Source organism: Euleptes europaea, chromosome 13, assembly GCF_029931775.1.
Source record: "Euleptes europaea isolate rEulEur1 chromosome 13, rEulEur1.hap1, whole genome shotgun sequence".
In the NCBI taxonomy this organism is placed as follows: Eukaryota; Metazoa; Chordata; class Lepidosauria; order Squamata; family Sphaerodactylidae; genus Euleptes; species Euleptes europaea.
In genome coordinates, this window is record NC_079324.1 from 38,612,897 (window position 1) to 38,638,252 (window position 25,356).

At 52.9% G+C, this 25,356-nt stretch overlaps 1 protein-coding gene across 4 annotated transcripts; it reads right to left on the reverse strand.

Annotated features, from left to right (window-relative positions):
- ZMYM3 (zinc finger MYM-type containing 3) lies at positions 1–24,941 on the reverse strand. Of its 4 annotated transcripts, none has more exons than XM_056859203.1 (25): positions 24,748–24,941; positions 18,903–19,766; positions 18,384–18,427; positions 17,529–17,601; positions 16,572–16,863; positions 16,161–16,341; positions 15,038–15,250; positions 14,399–14,549; positions 13,786–13,901; positions 12,452–12,538; positions 11,996–12,146; positions 11,351–11,523; positions 10,252–10,417; positions 8,594–8,652; positions 7,923–8,082; positions 6,975–7,090; positions 6,709–6,883; positions 6,006–6,152; positions 4,958–5,061; positions 3,367–3,535; positions 3,091–3,242; positions 2,688–2,805; positions 1,193–1,447; positions 991–1,108; positions 1–322 (listed from the first exon to the last, which is right to left on the reverse strand). In XM_056859203.1, exons 2-25 carry the CDS (start codon positions 19,747–19,749, stop codon positions 121–123), a joined length of 4,269 nt encoding a protein of 1,422 aa, XP_056715181.1. In that variant the 5' UTR covers positions 19,750–19,766; positions 24,748–24,941; the 3' UTR covers positions 1–120. The 4 variants fall into 4 exon arrangements, with proteins under 4 accessions (XP_056715181.1, XP_056715182.1, XP_056715183.1 ...); XM_056859204.1 differs by lacking the exon at positions 24,748–24,941 and adding an exon at positions 24,225–24,413; XM_056859205.1 differs by lacking the exon at positions 24,748–24,941 and adding an exon at positions 23,724–23,817.
- Positions 24,942–25,356: the final 415 nt, after the last annotated feature.

Below are 25,356 nucleotides of genomic sequence, written 5' to 3' on the forward strand. Positions count from 1 at the left end.
CCGACGTGCCTGTAAACCCAGGCAGGGAAGGGGTAGCTAGTCACACCTCCCCACCCCCCACCACCAGGCTGGAGCAGTGCTGGGCCCCCCCAGTCTCCCTCCGGCCAGGCTGGCGCTGGCTCAGTCCATGTCGTCGTCCAGACCGCCGCCCCCACGGCTGTGCTCCTCGTAGATCTCACGCACGGCCAGGATACGGTTCAGCATGCTCTCGAGCATGCTTTTGTCCATGGGGATGACCGAATACCACAGCGGCGACTCGGCGATGCACGATCGCTCTGGCTGCAGGTAGAACACGTCGTTGCGGTTTCGAAGGCTGTCGGGGCTGCAGCAAGAAAGAGAGAAACAAGAATACTTGCTCAGGAGGGAGACAAAGAGGCGGGCATTGGCAGGAGTTTAGCCGGAGCCCCAGTTTTTGCAACACCTACTTTTGTGCCTCTGGAGCCTTTGCAGGTAACTCCTGGCCAGGGAAGAGGATCCACGCAGCTGTGCAACAGCACAGAGCACCAAACTTCCAACCTGATGTGGACACTAAGCTGGTTTTCAAGCTGGATTCTTCCACACCCACCATGACTTAGGGGAGGGACTGTGGCTCAGTGGTAGAGCATCTGCTTGGCATGCAGAAGGTCCCAGGTTCATTCCCCGGGATCTCCAGTTAAAGGGACTAGGCAAGTAGGGACTAGGCAAAGACCTCTGCCTGAGACCCTGGAGAGCTGCTGCCAGTCTGAGTAGACAATACTGACTTTGATGGACCAAGGGTCTGATTCAGTATAAGGCAGCTTCGTGTGTTCATGTGACTTTTCATGCCCTTCACAATCGATGCCCTTGTGGACATTTTATTTTTTGTACTGTTTCCGCCCACTCCCACATCCACTGTGATAAGCAGTGATGGTCCTGACACCGTCTCCAGCCTCTCTGCTCCCGCTTCCACTGACAGCAACCTCCTGAAGGCCTCGGCCAAACAACCTGGCATCCCTGCCGGAGCCCCCTCACCATTTGGAGAGATAAAACTCATAGAACTTGACCGGGCAACGCAGCGGGTTCATGCGGTTCTCTCGCTGCTCCAAGACCGGCGCCTCCTCCTCCCGCTTCCGTTTGCCAAGGCCGCTATCTGCAAGGGGAGAGGCAGCTGGGTCAGGGGCTGCCCCTGAGGCCGACGGGCAGGAAAAGCACGCATGCAGAAAGCGCTCCCTACCTCGCCCCTTCCGGTGCCGTACAGGAGCATAGTAGCGGATGCTCACCACCTTGGTGGTGCCCCGTGCCGTGGTGCACTTGCGCGACTGTCGCACCACGTTGGTGAAGGAGAGCTGCATGTGCTCCTCGGCTGTCTGCAGCCCAAAGAACTTGGTGTTGAAGAACATGAGGGTGTTGAGGAGCACAAACGGGGAGTAGACGCCCAGCTGCTTGCACTCCCAGAGGTGCTCCTCTTCCACACGCGAGAAGACCATGTCTGCAAACACACAGGCCAAACCACCTCCGTCAGAGCGCAGCCAGCCACAAAGTGAGAGAGCCCCCGTGGACTGCACTGAGCAGCCCGCAGGGCCAAACTACGTTGGGGAGTGGGTGGGAGTAGGCCAGCCCCCCGTGGCCTCTCAGAGTCTGTGGCACCACCCCCTTCAGAGCCAAGCCAGCAGCCTTTGCCAGGCCAGGGAATGCCTTCCCTTTGGGATCCAGCACGGTGAACCTGCCCCTGCCATCAGCAGCTTTGGTTGATGGTTGTGTGCCGCATGCGCATGGCCAGAAACTGGTAGGGAGAAGCCAGTCAGCCATTTCTCAGTAGCCCGGGGAAAGGGGAGCCAAAACAAAATAAACCTAAATGTTTTATCTTGCTTCTATGGCTTATGTAAAAAAATTATTTTCTATGCTGTACATGAAGTTTAACAGTTAGTGCACTGAGCTTGGGTTTAAAGTACAACTCATCCTTAGCCCCTTAGTGGGCACCCTCTGTAAAAAACTAAAATGCAGATTACAAGGACCCCCTTCCTGGATTGCTCTGAAAACAGCCTGAGAGATTAAGAGTGCCCCTGACTTCAGGGGGCTTAGAAGGGAGTAACCCTGCCGAGGATGGGACTGTAGGATTGTAAAAGGAGCAGCGAGTGTACAGCACAGTGATTAATCTTAAACAGCATCAGCTGTTGGGGGCAGGGGGGATAAGGACACTGGGAACAAAGGCTGATTTAGAGGCTTCCAGGCAAGCTCGGGGTGGGATCGGGTACCACAACCTTCTTACATAAAAACCTAAGAAAGGCCATGGTGGATCAGACCAAGGGCCATCAGATCCAGCAGCCTGTTCACACAGGGGCCAACCAGGTGCCTCTAGGAAGCCCTCAAACAAGACAGCTACAGCAGCATTGTCCTGCTTGTGTTTCACAGCACCTAATATAACAGGCATGCTCATCTGATCCTGGAGCGAATAGGTATGCATCATGACTATTATCCATTTTGACTAGTAGCCATGAATAGCCCTCTACTCCATGAACATGTCCACTCCCCTCTTAAAGCCTTCCAAGTTGGCAGCCATCACTACATCCTGGGGCAGGGAGTCTCACAATTTAACTATGCCTTGTGGACTGCTGAATGCCTGCTAACCCTTTCCCAACATCAGGCCAGCTCTCCTCCCAAAGGCCCTCCGAAAACCCCAGAGCGCCAGAAGAGGGGACCCAGAGCTCATGCCCCACTGAACCACGTACTGTTGGGCAGGATCACGGTGGGCTGCCAGCCGCTCAGTGTCTTGTTGAGCTCCTGCACGAAGGTCAGGTAGTAGAGGTCGGTGAAGATGTTCACCATGCGATTGTTCTCTAGCAGATACTGGTCAGGGGAGGAGTGGGGGGAAGAAGCACGGAATCAGTCAGGGAATGCAAACTTAGCTCCCCCCCACACACAACCTGTAGCAAAAGCAACTGCAAACTGAGCAACTGCCAGACTCCCAAATTCATGGCACTCCTAGTCGCAGAGGAACCATTTGCCCATGGGGAAAGCCACAGAGAAAGGCCTCCCTCCAGCCCCTTGCTTGCTTGATGCTACCATACAGGACGTGCTCCTCTTGCTCCCTGGCAAGTGGGGAGTCAAGGGGCGAGGCCAGGGCCCTCCTACCTGCTGTATGCCAAGGCAAAGGTAATAGATGCTGTCGGGCTCGTAGCGCTCCCCATTGGGGCGGGTGACTTCCTTGACGAACTGAGCCAAGCCATAATTAAGCTCTGCAGCCGTGCAGGCCAGGATGTCCTCTTTGATTCGCATGGGCTTGGCTGTGGGAACAGTAACGAGGCAGCTTTAGGGTGGGAGGGAGAGGCTCAAATTTCCCAGCATCCCCCTTCCACCTCTGACACCCCCATCCTCTGCGCCCGCCGCCACCTTCAAACCCATACTCACGGCCAAAGCGCAGCTCCTCGCCCTTGCTCGTTTCACCTCCAGCATACTTGGCTTGCACCCAGCTCTTCCAGGCATTCACGCCATAGGAATAATTGAGTGCTGTACAGCTGGGCTGGCTGCTCATGGAGTCCCGTGAACAGCTCTCAGACAGTACCAGGCGCTTCTGGCCCTACAGCAGGGACAGAAGGCAGTCTTCACCACGCATGAAGCTGCCTGATACCCAGGCAGGCCACTGTTCTATCCGCATCAGTATTGTCCACTCTAGCAGTGGCTCTCCAGGATCTCAAGGAATTTCACATAATCTACTATCTGATCATTTGAGCTGGCAGTCCTGGGGATTGAACCTGGGACCTTCCTGCATGCAAAGCTGGTGCTCTACCACTGAGCCATGGACCCTCCACGTGCATTTTTAAAAATCAAGGTTGCAGCCAGAACCATTATCATTGAATAGTGATTCGTGCACACTCAGTCATCACAGGCACCCAGATAGTATCTCCTGATCATTCCTATTAGGTTTAGCATGTGCTGACTGCTTCCAAGATTCGGTGGGTGGTTTCACAGTACCACCTTGGATTCTCCAGCCCTTTTCTAGCAAACTGCACCAAAGTATAGCCATAACACACTCTATGGGGGAGGGCTGCCTCTGAAAAGTATTTGGAGGCAGCAGTTTGTCGCAAATGCTAGACTGATGGTAGGGACAAGCCTCTGTAAACATATTACTTCCATTTTGTTTAGACAAGAAGAAGAAGAGTTGGTTTTTATATGCTGCCTTTCTCTACCACTTAAGGAAGAATCAAACCAGCTTACAATCACCTTCCCCTCCCCACAACAGATCCCCTGTGAGGGAGGTGAGGTTGAGAGAGTGTGACTAGCCCAAGGTCACCCAGCTGGCTTCGTGTGTAGGAGAGGGAAAACAAATCCAGTTCACCAGATTACCCTCTGCTGCTCATGTGGAGGAGTGGAGAATCAAACCCAGTTCTCCAGATCAGAGTCCACCGCTCCAAACCACTGCTTTTAACCACTACTCTTAACCACCAATCACTAAAGTGGTCATTTATTTGGGGTCTCACTGCAAAGGGCCAGTTGCAGCATTTGAAGCTGTAAATGTTGGAGGAGCTCAAAGACTGCCTCCTCCCCCAGGGGCATACCCAGGAACCAAGGTTATAAATGGAGGTCCTTATCTGCACCCCCAAAGTACAGTCGAGCTACAAAAGAGAAGAGAAATTCTCCAGACTGGTGCTACAGCTGCAGAATTTATCTACCCCATTTCTAACACGCACTGAATTTTCCTCTTAAGGAGAGCCTTTGCTGGCTACCAAAGAGTTCTTAATGGCTGTTTTCAGGGACAGGCTTTGGGGTTTTATGCAAGTAGTTTTAAATGAAGCCGGAAGAGAATAGATATGCTGATGATTTTTTTTGCATCTTCGTTGCATTGTTTTATTGTAATGTGGTCCCACTTTAAACCAATCTGGAGGGTCCTTTCTGAATGCAGAGGTGGGATATTAAATGTCATTGTCCACTTTGGAGCCACAGCGAACAATGCTGCTTCTCCAGCAGCTGGCCCCCCAGGTCGGAGGTTGGCAGAACTCACCTTGCGGATGGCACGAGGCAGATCTTGGTCAGCGGAAACATCCTCTGGGCCCACTAGGCCACAGTCAAAGAGGAAATCCACACTTGGATTAATGTCCAAGGGGTCTGGGGGGAACGAGGAAAGGTCAGTGATATAACAGGTTCCTCAGAATCACGCAGCACTCACGGCCCTGGCTTACAAGCTCCGCTATACACGCATAGTGAAATGTGTGACTGGGCCAAAATCACCCAGTGAGCTTCCACCGCGGGGTGGGGATTTGAACCTGGATCTCACAGACCCTGCTCTGAAGCTCTAACCACTATACCACACTGGCTTTCAAAGGGTGGCTGCTGTAGCAAGCAGCCAGGCCTAGTTGAGTCATGCAAGTCAGGTGGTATGAAGTCACCTAGAGGTTGCTGCTAGGCCTAGGCAGGACCTCGAGATCTCTCAGAATTACAACTGAACTCGATGCAACAGAGAAAATGGAGAAAATGGCTGCTTTAGTGAGTGGACTTTATGGCATTTGACCCTGCCAAGGCCTCTTCCCTCCCCAAACCCTGCCCTCCTCAGATTTCACCACAAAATCTCCAGAAATTTCCCAACCTGGAGCTGGCAACCCTAGCCAGGCCTGGCCCCACTGAGTTCTCCCTCAAAGGCCAAAATAGGCATGGAAAGCTTCCTCCCCACATCCTACCTTTTACTGGCACAACAAAGCCTGGAATCTGTGGTTGCCTAGCAACGGTCACTGAGAAAGTCCGTTGCTTAAAGTTACAGATCAAAACTCCCCAATGTATTTTTTTTTTAGGTTTCAGATTTTTCTGGAAAATATTTCTGGGCCCTATTCAGGTTTGTAGAAAGATATGTCTTGCCCGTTCACAGCTTCAGTCACTGGATTTAAGTATCTGAAGATTTGGCCGACTTTGCTATTAGAATATAAGATGGCAGCTACTCTTCCTGGGGTGGGGGCTGCTAGCCAGGGCTCATGAACTTCCCTCTCTGTACCTCCTCCCTGTTCAGGATGGTGCTCCACCCCTCAAGGCCAGTAGCTCCAGGCCACTGTTACCCTTACTTTTTGGGAAGTCAGCCTCCAGGTCCTGACCCGGCTCGTCCAGCACATTTGCCATCTTGACCGCCATGGCCAACACGTCGTCTCTAGCTGGTCCAAACAGGTCACAATCCTCCAAAAGGCCCTCGGCACTCTGGTTGCTCACCAGGTCTGTGAACACATAAGCAGGTCACGCAGCTGCCCCTTAGCAGTGCCTCTGGAAGTGTCCTCAAGGACAAGATAGAAGAAGCCAGAGCGATGCACCCAAGATGAATGCTTCCTGCCCAGCAGACCATGGAGCTACAAAAGGCTGAGAAGTTAATCCTGCAAGCATGGAAGAGACCATTTCTAATTCCTCAGGACCAGCATGAATGTATTAGGAGCAAGGGAGGAACATCCTTTACCGAGGTGCTTCCCGCTCTTACCGACTATCTAATCCCCCTTTGGGGCCTTTGTTCCTTTTCCTCCTTGTGCTTCATGCAAAATTATTTGAACACAGGGGACCTTGGAAGCAGTGCTCTGCCACAGCATCACAGGCAAAGGGACATACACCGACCAAACACATGCAAAGCAAAAAAAAGCGCTCTTTTGTATGAGGTTTTCAGCGTGATGAGCAGAGGCTTCCCTGTCCAGAACTACCGCTCTTTTTTCTCCCTTCTGACTCATGGGGGGGAGGGGCACAGTTCCAAGAGGCCGTGGCTATCAGGAGGACTTTCTCAAGACCTACCACAAAGGTCTGAAGAGGCCTTGTCCAGCTCCTCTGCCTCTGCTATCATCTCAGCCATGGCCAGGATGTCGGCTTCCAGGGGATTGGAAGGGATTTTCACCTTCAGTTCCTCTATAGTCTCCACAATCTTCTCCGTGCTCTCCAGTGTGGTGGGCAGGAACATTGGCACAGGCACCTACAAATGAAGGAAAACACATCAAAAGGGTGGGGTGGGGACCAAAAAAGGATGGCCACACAGAGCAGGAAAAGGACAGGCTCACACTTACCGGGACAGGCATGGAGAAAGGCACAGGTATTTTCTGGCAGTACATGTTCATAGGCACAGGCACAAAGATCGGCACAGGGATGGGTAGCACAACCACCTGGGGCTTCCAGTCAGCCTCTGTCAGGATCAAACAGCAAGCCATCAGCCTTCCATGCAGGTGAGGGGGGACTCCTTTCCCCACAAAGAATTTGGAGGGGACTTACGAGCCTTTTAGTCCCTGGTCAATGCAGTGAATCCACAGCTAGAATATCCTTGACAATGCTTGAAAACCACCGAAGAGGGACATCTGACGCCACTCTTGAGCAACAGCTCCACTGACCAACTTGTTTTACCGGCAGGAAGTGCCTCCTAATGTTCAGCCAAAATCGACACCCCTGCAGCTTACACCTAAATCCAGTCTTGCCATTTAGAGAAGCACAGAACAAGTCTTTGTCCTCTTCTATGCAATAGCCCTTAGGCTATCAGAAGAGTGCATTCTCCTTTTCTACAGACTAAAGGCATACACAGTTCCTTCACCTTTTTCTCAGAGGACATGTTTTCCAAATCCCTGACCACCTCTGTTGCCCTCTTCCAGTGTCTCTGCATCCTTTTTAACATGCATTGCCCAGAAGTTAACACGGTCCTCCAGATGAGGCTTGACTGTATTGCATTCATGGCTTTCCCAAGCAGAATGAGTCCTTGCTCTCAAGAGTTTGTGGGAGTGCAGTCAAACAGACTGAGTGTCTGGTGTTAAATGCTCCCACCTACCCCAATCTCTTAACTGCCCTAGGTCAACCCAATCAACTGCACTGCAAGCAGAGAGCAGAAGCAAAGAAGGGAAGGCCCTGTGTGCAAAGGTAAACCTGGGATGTTCAAGAAAGTCAGCCTCTGCTGAAGACTCCTCTGCAGGGCCAGAACAGAGGTCAAAGCCCTTGGGAAGCCCTGCTGGCCTCCCCCTATCCCCTCTCACCTGTCTGGCAGCCCTTGGATTTCATTTCTATCTTGCAGGACACCCCTCGGTTCTGCATGAGAGGCTTGCACATGGCAGCTTTGTTCTTCCGTGGTGTGACCGACTGAGATGGCGGTGGGGCAGCCGGTGTCACCGGGGCAGAGGTTTTCTTTACGGGCACCTGCAGAGAAGGAGCAGGAGTTGGTTTTTATATACCAACTTTCTATACCACTTAAGGGAGACTCAAACCGGCTGACAATCACCTTCCCTTCCCCTCCCCACAACAGACACCCTGTGTGGTAGGTGGGGCTGAGAGTGACTTGCCCAAGGTTACCCAGCTGGCTTCATGTGTAGGAGTGGGGAAACAAATCCAGTTCACCAGATTAGCCTCCGCCGCTCATGTGGAGGAGTGGGGAATCAAACCCGGTTCTCCAGATCAGAGTCCATCGCTCCAAACCACCGCTCTTAACCAATACACCACACTGGCAGAACAAGCATCAGCATCTGGCACAGAGAGACACCAGCATCTCCTTCCCGCAAACTACGCTCCCGTGGCACCTGCAAGCTGCTAATAAAGCAGGGTTCTTCCTAAGGGCCAGTGCCACCCTCCTCCTCCCTCCAAGCCTGGCTCATACCGACAGCCACCACGAAGCAGGCCAGCAGGCAGCTCCACCCCCTAAACCACCACTCACCATGTTGGTCTCTGCTTTCAGTGGGGTGGAAGAGGGCTGTTTTGGCTCTGGGGTCTGACCTGAAAGGAAACATTGCTGAGATAAGGGTGCTTTTTCGCTGGTTGTGACCTGTCCAAGTCTGGAAGGCAGGAAACCCTCCAGAACAACTTTCACTTGATGCTCACAGGACAATAAAGTTGTGACCATGTCCCTGAATTCTGAAGGGGGGGGAGAGCTGTGTGTGTGTGCAGCCCCTCCTCAGACTTAATGCCTGGCCTGTGGGTGGAGAAACCTAGACAAGGAGTTCGACACGGCTCAGGAGCAGATTCACGATCCTGATTTTGTGGTGTGGGGAAAACAGGTAAAAGGAGCCTCCTGCTGTCTACTGAACCTCGTCTGATCCATCCCTCAACGTTTCGAGTGAGGAAACCCATGGCTGCTCACCTTATCTTGGTCGGAAGTGGGGGCCAGAGATAGATAGATAGATAGATAGATAGATAGATAGAGAGATAGAGAGATAGAGAGATAGAGAGATAGAGAGATAGAGAGATAGAGAGAGAGAGAGAGAGAGAGAGAGAGAGAGAGAGAGAGAGAGAGAGAGAGAGAGAAGAAAACAAAAGATAACAGGATGGTCTAAGCCAAGACAGACGCAAGAGTTGGAGGCATCTGTGCCTCACCCAGCCACTGCCTTGCCTTGCCCTCTCTCAGGGAGACCCACTTGACACCTTTGAAAGCTCTTCAGTCAGGCCTGTGTGTACCCATGCCTGTCTTGCACAAGCTCAATAAAAGAAGTATCAGTTGTGAATTCAGTATTCTAAGAAACTTCCCTAAAAAAAAAAGAGAGACCCAAGACTTATGCCTACCAAACTTACACAAACATTGTATAATTTATACTACAGTCACAGTATGCAGCTTTTTCACTATGGTAAAGATCTTGATTTCTAAGCACACCCAGTCCCGACGAGCTGAGAAGGTCAGAGGGTGCCACACACAGATTGCCAATTAGGGCAGAGGAGTTCGGCTAAAGGTGTGTGTGTGGCATGGACCAGTTTCAAACACAGCAAACCCAGCTTCTTCTGAACGTGATGAACCCAAGCGATCCTGGAACTTTGCTTCTTTGCCCATTTCCCAGCATGGGACACTGGTACCCATCAGGCTCTCTGGCAGCACCAGGGCTGTCAGCAGTTGCCTCGGGCACTAGAGGCCACCTCCAGCACAACAGGCCATGCCTACTGCAGGAGCACCATCCCTCTCCTGGGTGCCTCTGGGTCTCCCATCCCAGAGCTGACTTGGCCCAGTACTTCTTAGCTTTTGACTCCAGGGAGAGGAACAGAAGGGTGAGAGCAGGCCCTGGCACTGCAGGCCAAGCCCGGCCCTCCGCACGGAACTCTCCGCTGGAGAACGGAGCCACGCTTAGCAGCCATACCGGAGCCTCCCTGTTAAGAACGGGAGTTACGGGCAGCGCTGGTACCGGCTCCTCCTGGCTGGCTGGCCCTGTGTGTCATAGAACCAGAGAGGTTAGCAATGGAGGGAGGGAGAGGCAGGGGCAACCCTGCGTGGTCCCATCCAACCCACCCACAGGGGCCAGTGCAGAATCAAGTCCCTAGCAGCTCTAGCAGGCCCCCCTTGCAGTCAAGCTCCCTGCCGCTCTGGGCGAGCCAAAGCACTGGACTACTCACTGTTCAGCAGGCTCTCAGGCCCTTTCTGGGTGTCTAAGTTAGGCTGGTTCTGTTGGTTGTAAAAGCGCAGCAGACACTGCTGGTTGCAGAAGTGTTTGATTTGCCCTCGCCAGTGGATGGTTTCCAACAGCTTCCCTTGGCGCTTGCAAGCGTGGCACCGAGCTGCCTAAAATCCACAACAAGAGGGACAAGCAGACAGTCAGCCACCAAGTCCACTGCAGAGCACATGGCATGGCTGGCTGCCAGTGTAGTATGGGATCGGCTGCCAGTGTAGTATGGGATCGCCTGGACTCCTGTGATCCTGCCTTTCTTTTTAAATAAAGAGAAAACCTGCTAGTTCTCTGGGAAAGAGGAATGACAAAAGGCAAAGCAGTTGCTGTTAAGCCCCCCTCCCCCCACCCGAGACTGGAAGAGTGGATGCCAGAGGCCAGCTCCTGGACTTCTCCTTTTCTCCCTTCTCCGCAAGCCTCAACCCTATTGCATTATTCATCCCACCCAGCAGCTCTAGCACCACCTCAAGCAAACGGCTACCACTTCTGAGCGAGGTGGAAAGCAGTCGGCAAGTGTGACTGTTCTGCGTGTGCTCAACAGATCAAATGGCACAAACAATGGGAAGCACGGCTTGCATGATTTAATCCGACTTCCCACAAGGCTGAGTTTTAATTTCCAATAACCTAAGGGCCCAGTGAAGGAGATGGGAAGAAGAGTTGGTTTTTATATGCCGACTTTCTCTACCACTTAAGGGAGACAAACTGGCTTACAATCACCTTCCCTTCCCCTCCCACAACAGACACCCTGTGAGGTAGGTGGGGCTGAGAGAGTGACTTGCCCAAGGTCACCCAGCTGGCTTCATGCATAGGAGTGGGGAAACAAATCCAGTCCACCAGATTAGCCTCCGCCGCTCATGTGGAGGAGTGGGGAACCAAACCCGGTTTTCCAGATCAGACTCCACCGCTCCAACCACCGCTCTTAACCACTACTCCATGCTGGAGTCCCTGCCAGAGGGCTGTGATAGAGACCCAGCAAGGCCAAGTGTGGCATGACAGCAGTGCCCCCACCCAACTGGCCCAGGCTGGGACCGAGCAGCCCACCAACTGACCTTGAAGTACCAAAGCAGGTATTTGCTTTTGCAGTCTTCGCTGCAAAAGTCCCAGGTGCTGCCCTCAAGCTGCTCGGTGACCGCCCGCTGGCACGTCTGGGAGCAGTAGGTGCAGGTGATGCAACAGAGGCCCAGGTTCTTGGTGAAATCCTGTTTATAAAGAAGCACACACCCTGCGGAGAAACAACACGGGTGAAACCTTCCCGGGGGGGCACCGCGGGCCCCCTCGCCGCAGCAGGGAACCCAAGAGCCAAAGAAGCTTGGAGGAACAGCAGAGCAGAGCAACGCAGAGGCAGCCTGAAAGCAACAATCCTGCACTGGCCCCCGAGGTGGGACTCAAACCGGGAGGGACTCGCCATCGCTCACCTCTCTGGTTCTAAGCAGAGTTTACTCCAAACGACCTTCGGCCCAAGCCCACCACACATGCAACGACCTGCAAGGCACAGCAAGGCCAGCTGGTGCTGGGGGCAGGCTGCAGCCGTGCAAGGTGGCCTCCTTCGGCACTCTCCGGGCAGCCAGGCCCCAGCAGGACAGCCCCCCGCCCTCTTCTCGGCCCCAGGCCTCCCCTCCACTGCCGGGCCCCTTCCTCCTCTCCGCCACAGGACTCTGTCCAGCCCAGGCCCGGCTCGTGCTCTCCCCAGATACCTTCGCTGCAAAAGTTCTTCTCCACCCCCGAGAAGCGGATCTTCTCATGCAGCAGCTTCTCCTGCTTGCAGTATTCGCATTGGGACACCACCCCATGCAGCCGCTTGAAGTCCTCGCAGCAGTCTCTGCAGCAGAACTGGTAGACCTTGTCCTGCCGGGGATGGGGGGGGGGGAGGGAATGCTCAGCCGACTGATCACACCGGTGTGGGTCTCCAGCAGCAGAGAAGTAGGGCCCCGCTGAGCCAACTGGATTCCTACTGTCTTTCTGAGGACCAGCAGCAGACTTGGGCTGCCCCGTTGCCCAGAGCAAAACCTGCCCACCCCTCCTTCACGCAGCGAGAGCAGGTTTGAGGGGGATGCTACCTCCTGGACTGTCCAAACAGCTGCACAGCCAAGGAATTATTCCCTTCCTCCCTCCAAGACAATTCCTTGGCCTCCTGTCTGCAACCCCCTCACCTGCCAGTCCAGGATCTCGGGCTTCCCAGTGAAGAGGTTGTGGCAGGAATGGCAGGTCAAGTGGATCCCACCTTCTGGACTGGTGCGCTGCATTTTGAGGGAAGGGGAAGGGGAGAAAGATTCAGAAGGGGGCACAGGATCACCTATGCCCACTGTGCCCAGCTTGGAGCTGCCTGCCCAGCCTCACATTTGCTCTCAGAGTACGCAAGTTTCCAGACTCACACCCACCAGTGTTCTTGCCCGCCCTCCATAGCATACACCATACATTGTTCCCACCTACCAGGTCCAGATCCACCCTGACATGACCCCCCCCCCACCAGCACCCTCCTCCTATGCCAACAACCCACTGGCTGTAGACACAAGTCCCCCCTCATCTCCCCTTCCCCACCACTGAGGGTTGACTGAATCCCTTCCCGTAAGGAGGGGTACAGTAATCGGCAGGCACCCCACACAGGTTCTTCCCAGGGGACGTCCAGCTGCTGCAGCTGCTCCTGGGAGGGAACAGGGTTTGGCCATATGGACAATGGAAGTAAAAGACCAACAGTCTGCGAGTAGAATAAATTATGCAAATCACACAAATGTTATTTGACTGATTTATTGGATAGCAGACACAAACTCTTCTTCAGCATCAGCAGAAGTAGAAACAGTTTATTTGAGACAATGACCCCCCACGATAGATCAGACATCAGATATAAATATATAATAAGCTAAAATTAGCAAAGCGAGCCTCACCCTCCCCACCCCATCTCTGGCCATTGGCTGAGCTGCTGTTATGTCAGAGAATTCACACTGAGGGAGAAGGTTTGGTCACAGAATGTTGTTTGGGGCAGGACGGGGCTAGGGAACTTTACTCGGGGACAGGAGTAAACCAGGGAGATGTGGCAACTGGAAAAAAGGGCAGCAAAGGGCTAGGAAGACAGGAAAACCTAACACCAAGGGGAGAAGGGGGTATGTGCTCTTAGTAACAAATGGTGCCAACAGACAAGAAGAGCTGAATTTCATACACAGGGCATGGAGCTCTGTCTTAAGTGCAAGAATGCAGATCAAGGCGAGATAGGGACTCATATGATCCCGGGAGAGCACGGGCAACTTTGAAGAGTGATATGGCCCCTCCCCCTTCTCCATCTTCTTTAGTCTTAGAGCAGAGACAACCTTCACCTTCCAAAGCTTTTTTTTTCAGCAAACAATAAGAGCTAGAAGCATTTTTTAAAAAAGATTATGAAAGCAGAGACTTTCAGGTGTCTGATGGATGCACCAGATCGCAGCCATGCAGAGAACCCACGTTCCTGGGTTTGGTCCCATCACTGTGACGGTGGCAGAGCCTCCGTATGTACCTGGAATTTGGTCCAGCAGCTGGGGCTGCAGAACTGGTACACCACCTGCTCATTCTTGTTGTAGTAGCAGGGCTCAGACAGGCTCTTCCGGCAGAAGCTGCAAGGCCGAGGGGGTCCTGGGAAGAGAAGAAAGGCAGAAAGAGGGGCCAGGCTGGTGAGGGAGGACATATGGGACTCCTCCCCCAGGCTCGACACAAGACCCTAACCTAGAGAGCCAGAACTGGTTCTAAGGCACACTGCTTGAAATTCTGCTTGGAAGTTGTCCCCAACCAAGTCAGGACTCCTTCTAGGACAAACTGTGGCCAACGCCCAGACAGCAGCTCCCACCAACTCAGTCCTCCAGATTTACCCCCCACCCCCCGTTGAGCAATCCTGGTAAGCCAGAATCGCGCGCCCAGAAGCCCAACCCATCTGCCGACAAATGGAACAAGCCGCCCAAGTACAAGAGGTCCCAGTCTGACCATGTGTGGTAGGGTAACCCTTCTAGTACAGGTGGTGGTCCAGTGGCCTCCTGCTCTCCTTCCTCCTGGGCAGGACACCCTTCCCCTACCATACAATGGCAATGTATCCACCACAGGCAACAAAACTATAGGGAAAGTCAGTTAGCTCTTACCTGTCAGGCCTGCTTGCTTGACTTTGTAGGAAGTGGTACAACAGATGGAACAGAAGAGGCCCATCTTGCCATTCCGGTCCTTGTGGGACAGCATGTCAAAGTTCTTGCAGAGTGTCTTGCACCACATGCATGGATATACCCGGGTGTTTTTCTGAAAAAAGAGAAGTGCAAAATGGCCGTCAGGCAGGCTCAGACACACCCCTGGGCATCCTTTCCATCCTTTATTTTGCTCTGAACCTGCAACACCTTCAACTCTTGCAAAGGGCCAAACTGTCAGCCAAGCCAAGACATCGCTACATTTCCCAGGAGAACACTCGTGCACTGTTAAAGAGGGAAATGTGCAGCCCTACAAGAGAGAAATATGCAACCCTACAAGTGTCACAAGGGAGGGAGGAGAGATAGATTCTTTCCGGAACCTTTCCTCTGGATTCCAAATGGAAAGAGATAATATAATGCAGCCTCTGTGGTTTTGCAGGTCATGAGAACTCTTAGCAGCAGATGAGGTGGTGAGAAGATGACTGGAGTTCATGGCTCATTGTGTAGTTTATCTGGGACTTGGCTCAGAGAGCGCTTTGCTTTCACCTTGAATCAGAGGCCAGAGTTGTGTGGAGGGGCATCCCTGCCTCTGCCCAGCCTCACCTTCTTGTAGCTGTTGAGACAGGTGGTGTTACAGAAGCGCTTCTGCTGTCCCTCGTGGAAGAGATACTCCAACGGCATCCCCTTGTTGTAAAGGTAGAGGCCACAGTTGTCGCAGCAGTTAGTTTTCAGGCCCTTGGTGGCACGGAACTTGGTGAAGCAAGCGTCACTGCAGATACGGTGAACCACGTTCCCGTTGCTGACCTCGTGCTGGATCTGCAGACAAGACACAGTCATTCACAAGCAGAGGGTGCATCAGCAAGGATATCCATCACCCGAAGGCTAAGGGCTACTAAGCATGATAGCTGGTAGGCCAGGAGGGATGGCAAGTTTTAGTTCAAGTGGGAGGATAGGGTGGGAGGAGGTTGGGTGAGGACTGAAGCCCAGAACAGGAACTTCCGATAGCCTGCGTTAAAAACAAATCCCACATCTGGAATGACTATGGCAGCTAGTCATTTGAGCCTACTGTGTTTCAGATCTCCGCTGTCAGTAAAGCCCAGACAGCATTATGTACACAATCAGGTCTATAACCATGCAAAATTGGACTTAAGTCAAATTCTTAGCAGCCCCTACTCCCTTCCCACGAGGTATGTAAAACTCCCTTATAACCCACTATTCTCTCTATTCCTTATATGCGCCTTTCCTCCCACCTGCTTGGAGGGCCTTGACAAAGTGGGCTGTTGCCTAAAGGTGCTCATGTGATCATCCTGCCAACAGTGCCACAGGGCTTTATTCCATGGCTACCATTCTGAAATCTGCCTGACAGTGTCCCTTTTCTTCTTTTTGGGACCTTGCTTTGGGTGGACAAGAAGCCACAAAGATTGCAGCAAGCCAAGATCACCCATCTCTATCTAGCCCAGTTTTTAACTCCAGCTGGCAGTGGCTCCCCAGAGCCTCAGGCAGGAACAAGCCTTTCCCCAGTCCTCTTAACCTGAGAACCTTTAATGAGAGATGCCAAGGTTGAACCTGCAATCTTCTGCATGCAAAGCCTGCACTCTGCCATTGAGCCCTGCTGCAGCAAGGTGGTCTCGAACTACAGACAGCACCAGACTCACGCAGATTCCTGTTCACCGACAGGCCAAGCCCTCCATCCCCTGACAATGCCTCAGAAATCAGGCATGCTCACCTCCCCTGCTTTGTAGCACACGCTGCAGCGGACGGTGTCTGAGGCTTCCGCTGCCTGCGGCGCTGGTCTCTGCTGCTGCTGCGCTTCATACAGTGAGTGGCACACTGAAGTGCAGAACTCGTGGAAAGAGCTGCCAGAGCCAACCTGGGCCACAAACGACTCCTTGGTGTTCCAGATCTCCCTGCGGACAGGACGGCACCAGTCAGACAGAGGGTTAAGCAACACCTTGGATCATCCCAGCGAACCAAAGGTGACAAGGAAGCCAATGACACCAAGAAAAACAGCAATCACGGGAGGCAGGGTATTTGCAAGGCTGGGGCCTGCTGCATCAAAAGCAGCAAGCAGCGAATGGGAAGCCTAGCTGCAAGTAAATGGTGGCGGGAGGCAGGGGAGGGCAACAGCGGCACCCACTTTTTGCAGAAGGTGCAACTCTTCTTGTTGAGCGGTCTCTTAGAAAAGGTGGTGAGGCAGGTGCTGGAGCAGAATAGCTGAGGGAGCCCCTTGCGCTGATAGGCTGTCTGGCCCTTCTGCAGTGGCGTCCGGCAGTTGGCACAAGTCATCTTCGTCACTGTGGAGCGGGCAGCCCGCTGGGCCATCTGGTTGCGCAGAGACATGCGAGTGGTGCGCCGGGTGTGAGAGGGAACAAAGTCCTCGTCTTTGGGGTCATCGACCATGGCATCTGAATCCTCATCAGAGACTGGGACTGCAGGAAGTGGGAGAGATTAAGAAGAGTTGGTTTTTATATGCCGATTTTCTCTTACCACTTAAAGAAGAATCAAACCAGCTTACAATCACCTTCCTTTCCTTCCCACAGCAGATACCCTGTGAGGTAGGTGGGGCTGAGAGTGTGACTAGCCCAAGGTCACCCAGCTGGCTTCATGTGTAGGAGTGGGGAAACCAACCCAGTTCACCAGATTAGCCTCGGCCGCTCATGTGGAGGAGTAGAGAATCAAACCCAGTTCTCCAGATCAGACTCCACCGCTCAGAATCAGATCAGACTTTATAGATGCTTTATCACTGAGAGAGATTCCACCTTTTCATTGTACACCAATATTCCTTTGTAGATCAATATAACCACATTGTCCTTTTGTTCTACTTCACTTTAGGTGTTTGGAACCATATACACAGTTCTCTCCCCATCACTGAGCCTCACATCACCCCTGTGAAGTAGGCCGGGCTGAGAGATAACGACTAGGCCGAGATCATCTGAAGGAGTTGGGATTTGAACCCACGCCTCCCCAGTCCAAGTCTAACTCTCCATTACACCCTACTGGCTTTAGGCAGCAGTTCTTTTGATAAGCCACTCTTCACACTTTGTGATGTGTCTGTACCTTTGAACACAAGACTGCTGGCCAAGAGGCAACTTACTGCTCTCAGAGGAGTTTACGGTTTCAGGTCGGGATGCCTCTGATCTCCTGGCTCGCTCACTCCTCTTCTGTTTCTGGAAAATACCAACGAATCGTCAGACTAGCCAAAGGCACCTGGCCTAGAGAAACCCTAAAACTGCAATTATATACTCAGCACCCAGGGATACAAAGCTCTGTACAACAAAACGTAGGTAAACCCAGCCCACAAGTTCATGATCTAAACCAGTGGTTCCCAAAGTGGGCAGTACCACCCACGGGGGGGGGGTGGAATTCCCTAGGGGGGCACTAAGAGGCAAGAGGACAGCAGGGGGGCGCTAGAGGTGGGTCCCTTCAACTGTGTTGCTCATTAATTTACAATAGATCAAGCTATGGCACCATGCTGGCAAATTTGGTGGAAACTATCAGACTTTTTTCCAGACTTTGGAGAGCTGGTACCACTGGATCAAGTTCATCAGTTTTGTTGAATAAATTTCAACTAAAAAGTTTTAATCTGATTTTGAATAGATGTGCAATTAATTGTTACTGTTTTGAAATTTTATTGTTATTATCTTCTTTAATGAGTCATGCAAACACCTATTTTGAATGCTTTTTATAGGATAGGGTAAGGGGCGCTGGGGTTGAGTTTGTGGAACCAAGGGGGCGGCGGCCCAAAATGTTTGGGAACCATTGATCTAAACCATGAGGAGGAAAGGAAAAGGAGGACAAGAAGCAGTGCAGATGGGTTGTGACACAGAAGTACAGCAGATGGAAGACTTGGCTTTTCTAAAAGAGCCGCACATGGGCAAGGTACTGAGGGAAGAGTTAGAAGAGTCTTAGCAGAGCAACTAGCGCTCACCTGTGCCTCCTCCTTCCTTACCTTTTCAACTGGCTGTTCACTTCCTGTTGCACCAGCGCCTTCCCCTGCAAGAGAAGAACAAGAGAGACCCAAAGGCCATCTATGAGACTCCAAAAGGACTAAGTGGCCAGGGCTGTGACATGCAACAATCGCGACATGAAATCACAAACAAAGACTAGAGAAACTGCTGCAGGGAATAGCACAGAAGTAACTGGGGAAAGTGGAACATCTTTACGATTGGTACGGTACTCAAGAGAGCCAGGTGGACTCTCCGGCTGTGGCAGGAGAAGCAGTGGTGGGAGAACATAGCTTGTGAGGGAGGGGAGAGCAGCTGGATCCTTGACACATTGCTTGGCAATCAAAGACATGTCAGGACTGTGGACATGCGAGTTGCAAAGAGTCTTTTCCAAGAGCACAGCAAGTGGTGCAGCTGCTGGCATCCTCTACCCTCCCCTTCCACCCCAGTTTGCCACCAGAGAAGAAGAAGAAAAGGAGAAGAGGGGCCACACTGTAGAGAAAGCCTCTGTTGTTCATACCCACCTGGAAGGGATGGTGACTGTGCTGCCTCTTGTGCTTTGGGCTTAGCAGGGTCTTTCTGTTGGCTTTCCTCTGCTTCAGCTGGACTTTCTCCCACTGGCTCAGGAGCTGCCTCAGGAGTACTGTTGAGGACTGACTCCTTCCCCTCCTCTACGGATGCCTCCTCCTTCCGCAACGGGGAACTTTTCCTTGGGGCTTTTAACCGGGCTTTCTTAGCCAGCCGCTGATTTCCTGGTGAGCCGACAGGTGAGGCTGTTAGTTCTTGCGAAGGTGCGGTGTTGTTCACCTCCACCACATCAGATGATTCCACGGCATGGTTCTCGGGGAGGGAAGCTGCACTCTCCAGACCCTCCTCTTTTGGGTCTTCGGGTTCAGTTTTACACACACCTTCCTCTTTCCAAGCTTCCGGCACCAGGGCTTCTGGTGCAGAAAGGTCCTCAGTCCCATCTTCCAGGTCTGCAGACCCACCTGCCTTGTACAAGCTGTCCAGGTCCTCCGACTTAACAGGAGCCACCAGCTCATCTTCTTTGCTCAAGCTATCCAGAATGCCGGGCTTCTCCAAGATAGACAAAGTATCAGATTTATCCAGTCCCAGGCTATTGGGTTTACTTAGGCCTGACAAGCCATCTCCTTTCACTAAGTCCAGGCCCAAGTCACTGTCGGAGGATGCTTGCTTGGGTGCTTCCCACTCCATCTCTTGGGGCTGAAGAGGTGAGGCTTGTGGGACAGAGGCTGTCTGGGAAGCCAGCAGATCTTCTCCAAATTCCATATCTGCAGGGAGGTCACCTATTAGTGGCTTATCAGGCAGAGACAGTGGCCCCAAGGAGCCAGGAAATTCACTGGGGTCCATTCAGAAAGAGCCAGTAACTAGGAAAAAGATACAGGAAATAGCATCAGCATGTTTAACTAATTAATACCACTCCTCTGACAGAACACTCACTTGGAGGAAATCCCCTGCTAGAATTAGGAAGTCAACCTGAATCCAAACTAAATTCACAGATGGAACTCAAACATAAAATCTATTACTTTGAACTCAAACTGGAATGAAACCCCTAATCAGAGGCAGACAGGGAAGGAGTTGGACATCATTTCTATAGCTAAAACCAGTTCCAGGGAAGTAGCTTCAGAGCTCAAGAGGTTCTTCTGAGAGTATTGAGACCCCTCCCCAGTGTACCTGCATCCCATTCTGAACCAGGTTGTTGTTTTTTTACTTGTACGGTGCAATTTCTGAAAAAAACAGAGATGGAAAAAAATACAACCACCAATTTACTAGGGAAGGGAACACTGAGACAGAACAACGTGTTATTTTTTCGATCCTGAAAATTATGTGAGGGTACACTGGATCCTCTACTTATGACATCATCAGATATTCTTATAAAGACAATGGACAGTTTGCACTCATCATGGGCACATAAGGTCCTTGGAGGACACTTCCATTATTGGATTCTCCCACAATCCAGACTGCCATCTCAAAAGAGCACTTTGGTTACCCCTTCCCTACTCAGTCAGATGGGCATTTGCAGCCACTGCTCCCAAAATGTGCCATTCCCTTTCAAAGTCCATAGCAGGCCAAAGTATCACCCAGAAGCGACAGAATCCACCCCTCCACACTTTGCACAACTTTTTGGTGGCCAGGAACTCAACAGATGAGGGTTTTAAAAATAATTTGGACGGCTTGTTTGTAAGAGCTGTTGTTAGCCCTGAGCCAGTGGAAGCTGGCAAAAACCCAAACTGGTACATCTGAAATATGCAAGGTAGTTGTGGTCTCCAAGCACATTCCAGATACAGACTTTGGTCATTAACAAGCTGGTCCCTGCATTAGCACAGGACACAGAAGGACCAAGTGATTCTTGAGAGGCAACCACAGAGCCTGTTCACTAAGGTGCCTTTGCACGAGATAGGAAAGATTAGTTTTCAGTTTCCTCCTGCTTCAGCTTGGTCTCATCTGAATAGTGTTGAAGGGACAGTGAGGAGGGCTAGAAGGATCGCAAACTCTGGCCTTGCCTGAGATGTGACACTTGCCCCATCTCATGAATAACATGAACAACTATCACGATATTAGAGTTTTGACTAAAGTTTCATTTGGTTTGACTAAAGTTTCATTTGGATTGGAGTTAATGGGCAACCACAGTTTCTCAGTCTGTAAAATGGGAATAACGGCGATCCAGCTCAGAGAGACAAATGTAGCAAAGGATGCGTTATCTGCTTTGCATTTCTGGTCAACCTTTATCTCAGTGAGGCTTCCCAAGAGAAGAGTTATGTTTGCACCTCCTTGTAGTACAACCATAGCACTGTCCTGGGTTTGGGGGCAGGTGGAACCATGTAGATCTGGGCAGTATTTTCAACTCCATACTTCAAACAGCCCATTTGACCCTTTTGCTATGCACCCTGAGAAACAGCCCAGGCCTCTTCCCAGAGTCCAATCCGAGGGACCACTCCCCCAAGGTCACAGCACCGTCGCTTCAAGGGGATGCTGGTGTGCCAGGCAGAGTTGAGGACCCACAAGCATACAATTGCAGGACATGCACTGCCAGCAAAAACTTACTTAGGAAACAAAGGAAAGCAGGTGGCAGCTGGGGGGGAAGCTTGCCCCAAGAGAATCTCTCAGTTTGGGTCCTTTGAATGCACAAAGAGGCCCCCTGTGGAAGTAGTACAGAATGCAGTGCAAAATGATAGAAACTAGGAGTTAAAAGGGATCAAAATATATTGCAATTATCAGTTTTTCTTCTATTACCTGATGCTTGCAGTATTTAAAAAATCTTTTGGGAACAAGATTCTATAGTTCTGGGAAACTTGCTCCAGTGTCTTCTAACTGTACCATGCCAAACCCTTTTTCCTTCACTCCACAGAAGCACCTCTCTACCCCTCAGTCTTTTACTGCATGAACATGTTACGGACTATCCTCTGCATCTGCAAGAGCCTCGCTCACCCCCTGGAATGGACAACAGGCTGCCTCTGTCTCCATAAAGAACAAGTCTTCCCTCCACATCCTATTCTATTTAGCACACAATTAAGAGAAGCCTTCTTGTCCTCGTCACTGTTTTGTCCTGCACACCTCCAATATACCAGCAGGCCCACTAACACCAGCTCATTTCACAGGCAGAGCAATCCTATGCCAATTTACTCCAGTCACAGTCACATTCACTTTAATAAGCTAAAATTGGAGTAAGTTTGCACAGGATGGCACAGCAAGTGCCCAGTTTAGTCCATCACAAATTCTACATGGGAGGGTGGCATTTGTTATCCTCAAGAAAATGCCCATCTGCTGAAGGGAGTAAAGGGTGGCACTACCAAACCGCACTTGAAGCCCAGTGCTGTTATTCCTGGGAATTGTGGAAATTTAGAAAACAGATGACTTCTAAACCACATGCTTCTTCTCTAGCTAAGCATATCTGGATACCCATGTGTAGAACTAAGATCAGACCCAGAGAGTCCTCCATGGGCTGACATAAAAGCAGGCCGAATTGGTACCAGATATTATTAATTGGATGGTGCCAAGCAAAGTGAGCTAAAGGTTTAAGCTGTGCCCTACTCAGGATTGTGTCAAAAGATTTCCCAGTCTCCTGGAAGTTCGTGAATAACTACAAGTAAGCATCATTTCTGTTACAAGGTATACTCTGACCTGGCACAGGCCATTTGCCTCCTCTCACTAGCAAGCGCCTGGAGAATATGTCCTTGGGGAACCCCGAAACTAGTTGTGCCCACTGCAAGTCACTCTCTCAAAGGAGTTAATGGTGTGAAGCCAAGACGCTTGGCCTGGCACAGCTCAGACCCTAATCCTTGTCCTCTCTTCAGGATCATTCCCTGGTGAAATCCAGATCTCTCAGCAGGATCCCCATCCTTTCCTCTTGAAGGTAATGCCTGACCTTGCTCAAGCCATTAGCTCTTTCCCTTTTTGAAAGGGTATGTAGGATCCATCCTTGAAAGACTACCCTTCCTGCCACAGAAAATGACACTTAACCCAGACTGTCTTGACTTGTCCCATTAGCTCCTCCTCCTGGAGCGAGTGCCTACAGGGTCTCTCCCCATTGCATTCCTGGCCCAAAAATCTACTTCATTGTAAACCATTTGCCCACCCCCCACCACCCCGCCAGGCTCCATTTCAAACAATTAGCTTCTTCACGTTCAGCACATACCTGCAGGATTTCCTCCCTCCAAAATAATACAGATCCCCTCTCAATTACTGCAATTTCTGTCTCTCGTCTGCTCTCCTCCCTATGTGAGCCAAACACCGAAGCAAGGCCTGGCTCCCCAAGGAGCCTCTCTCCCGCCTTCGCAGCAAGTGCCTGCAGGATTCCCCATCCCTGCCTGTGCTCCCTCCCCTGCCAGGATGTCAGACGAGTCCTGGCCCGGCTCAGCTCGGGAGCTCCGCCCACCTTCGCAGCAAGTACCTGCAGGATCAGCCCCCCCCCCCAGTCTGCAGGGCAGACGGCCTCGCTGCAACGGCGCCAGCCAGCCCTGGCCCACCCCACCCCACGAGCTCCTGGATCCACCCGTTCGGAACCCAGCCTTGGAACGTGGCCCAACTCCGCCCCCTTCGCCCCAAGTGCCTGCAGGATCCTCGCCCAATCCCCCACCAGGCCCCGCCCACCAGGCCCAGGCCCCGCCCCCGCAGCCAGGCCCCGCCCCTCTCGGTCTGGGGCTGCCTCCCCCGCCCGACCCACGATGGCCGCCCCCCCTAAAGCCCGCAGCCCCGCCCGGCTCTCACCTGCCTCGCCTCCTCCCCCCCCCCCGGAGCGCGAGGCGCTACCGCCGAACGCCTCGCCCGCCCACTCCCCTCGTTCCCACTTCCCCGCCGCCCGCCCGGTCCAGCGCGGCGCCCACCCGAGGTTTGGTTCGGGTCGCGGCTTGGCGGCGGCCCCTTTAAATGGAGGCGCCGCTCGCAGCCCTCGGCGCGCCGCAGCCCGAGCACGGGGGGAGGTCGGGGAGGGTGCCGATTGGCTGCGGCCGGGCGAGGGCGGCGCAGCGATTGGCTGCCGCTGGCCGGGACCTGCTCTCCCATTGGCTGTGCGGGCGCCTGGGCTCGCGAGACTCGCCGCTGCTCCCCTGCCGGCCGCAAAACCCGGCGAAGAATCCATGGGCGAGGGATCGGAAAGGGGAGGCGGAAAACGCGGATCGGGGAGCCCGGATCCGGAGCACCACGGGGTGGGGGAGGGGAAGTGGGGCCAGGGGGCACGAGTGGGGGGGGCATCTACTCTCCCTTCCCCCCACTCCCAGGTTTACCTTTTCAATCCCGGGGGGAATTCAAGGGGGAAAGGCACTCCTCCCCCCCCCACGAATCCGTGCGCCCTCCCGGGGCCGCCGTCCCCTCACCTGTCTACCCACCGACGTGGGGCGCGCCCCGAGGGTCTCCCTGAGCAGCCGGAGCGACGGGCGGAGAGGACGAGCGGGCGAGCGCGCGGCCGTGCGGGGCGGACACGGGGCACGGGCACCGCCCCCGGACGGCGCGGGATGGAGGGGCCGCCCCAAGACCCCCGGCAGGGAGGGAAGGAGCAGCCCGCTCGCAGCGCCCCCGCCTAGGAAGGCGCCGCGGCCCCTCCCTCCGCAGGGAGGGGGGCTGCCCCATGGTGGATCTCTCCCGGACCCACCTCCTCCCTCCAGCCCCACATCTCCCCTCCCTAGAAATGCCCAGAATTATTCATTCTGAGTTCTAATACCCCCCCTCAGCGAGCTTAATCTGCATCACACAGTAGACTCCACACTCGCATTCACACGTACACGCGTCGCAAACCCTCCCCCCGCCATCCAGAGCGGCTTTTCCTAGAGCGGGCCGAACACGCGCGCGGGAATCTTTGCTCTTCCTCCGCAGAGAGTCCCTCCTCCTGCCAGTTCCTGCCTGGGATCTGACCCTTTGCAGCAGCCTCTTCTCCCGAAGATCCTCCGGGAGCCACCGGTCGCCATCACCCACCACGCCAGGAATTGCACCCAAGCCTCTTCCTCCCATACACGTGACTCTCGGAGGGCCCCCCACCTTGCAGTGCCTGCTTGTTCACAAGGGTGGGAAGCAGAGGAGAGACCTCTGGAGATCGATCTGTTGTGCGTTCCAGCCGGCCCGATGCAGATGTTGCACTGGAGCCAAAGAAACAGGGAATGCAAAGAAGCCCATTGGGGAGACCTTATGAAAATGCTTCCCATGCTTCAGAAGGAGGTGCTCCTGAGCACCCACACATCCAGAAGACCTTCCTTCGCCAGGCATCTGCACTCACTCCTGACGTTACAGAACCCCAATTGCCACCGTTTTGCAGCAACCTACTACGGGCTCCTTCAGCTCCCCCCCCCCCCCACAAACCGATAACCAGAAATGGGGCATGCCTCTCCACAGCATGGAGGCTTCTTCCCTTCTGCTTCTTACACTTGCAGGCTGGTGATGAAAATGCAGCCCAAATACAGATTTTCAACATGGCTGTTGCCACCGTAAAATCCATTTATCACAGGGTTAGGGAACCTTTTTGGACAA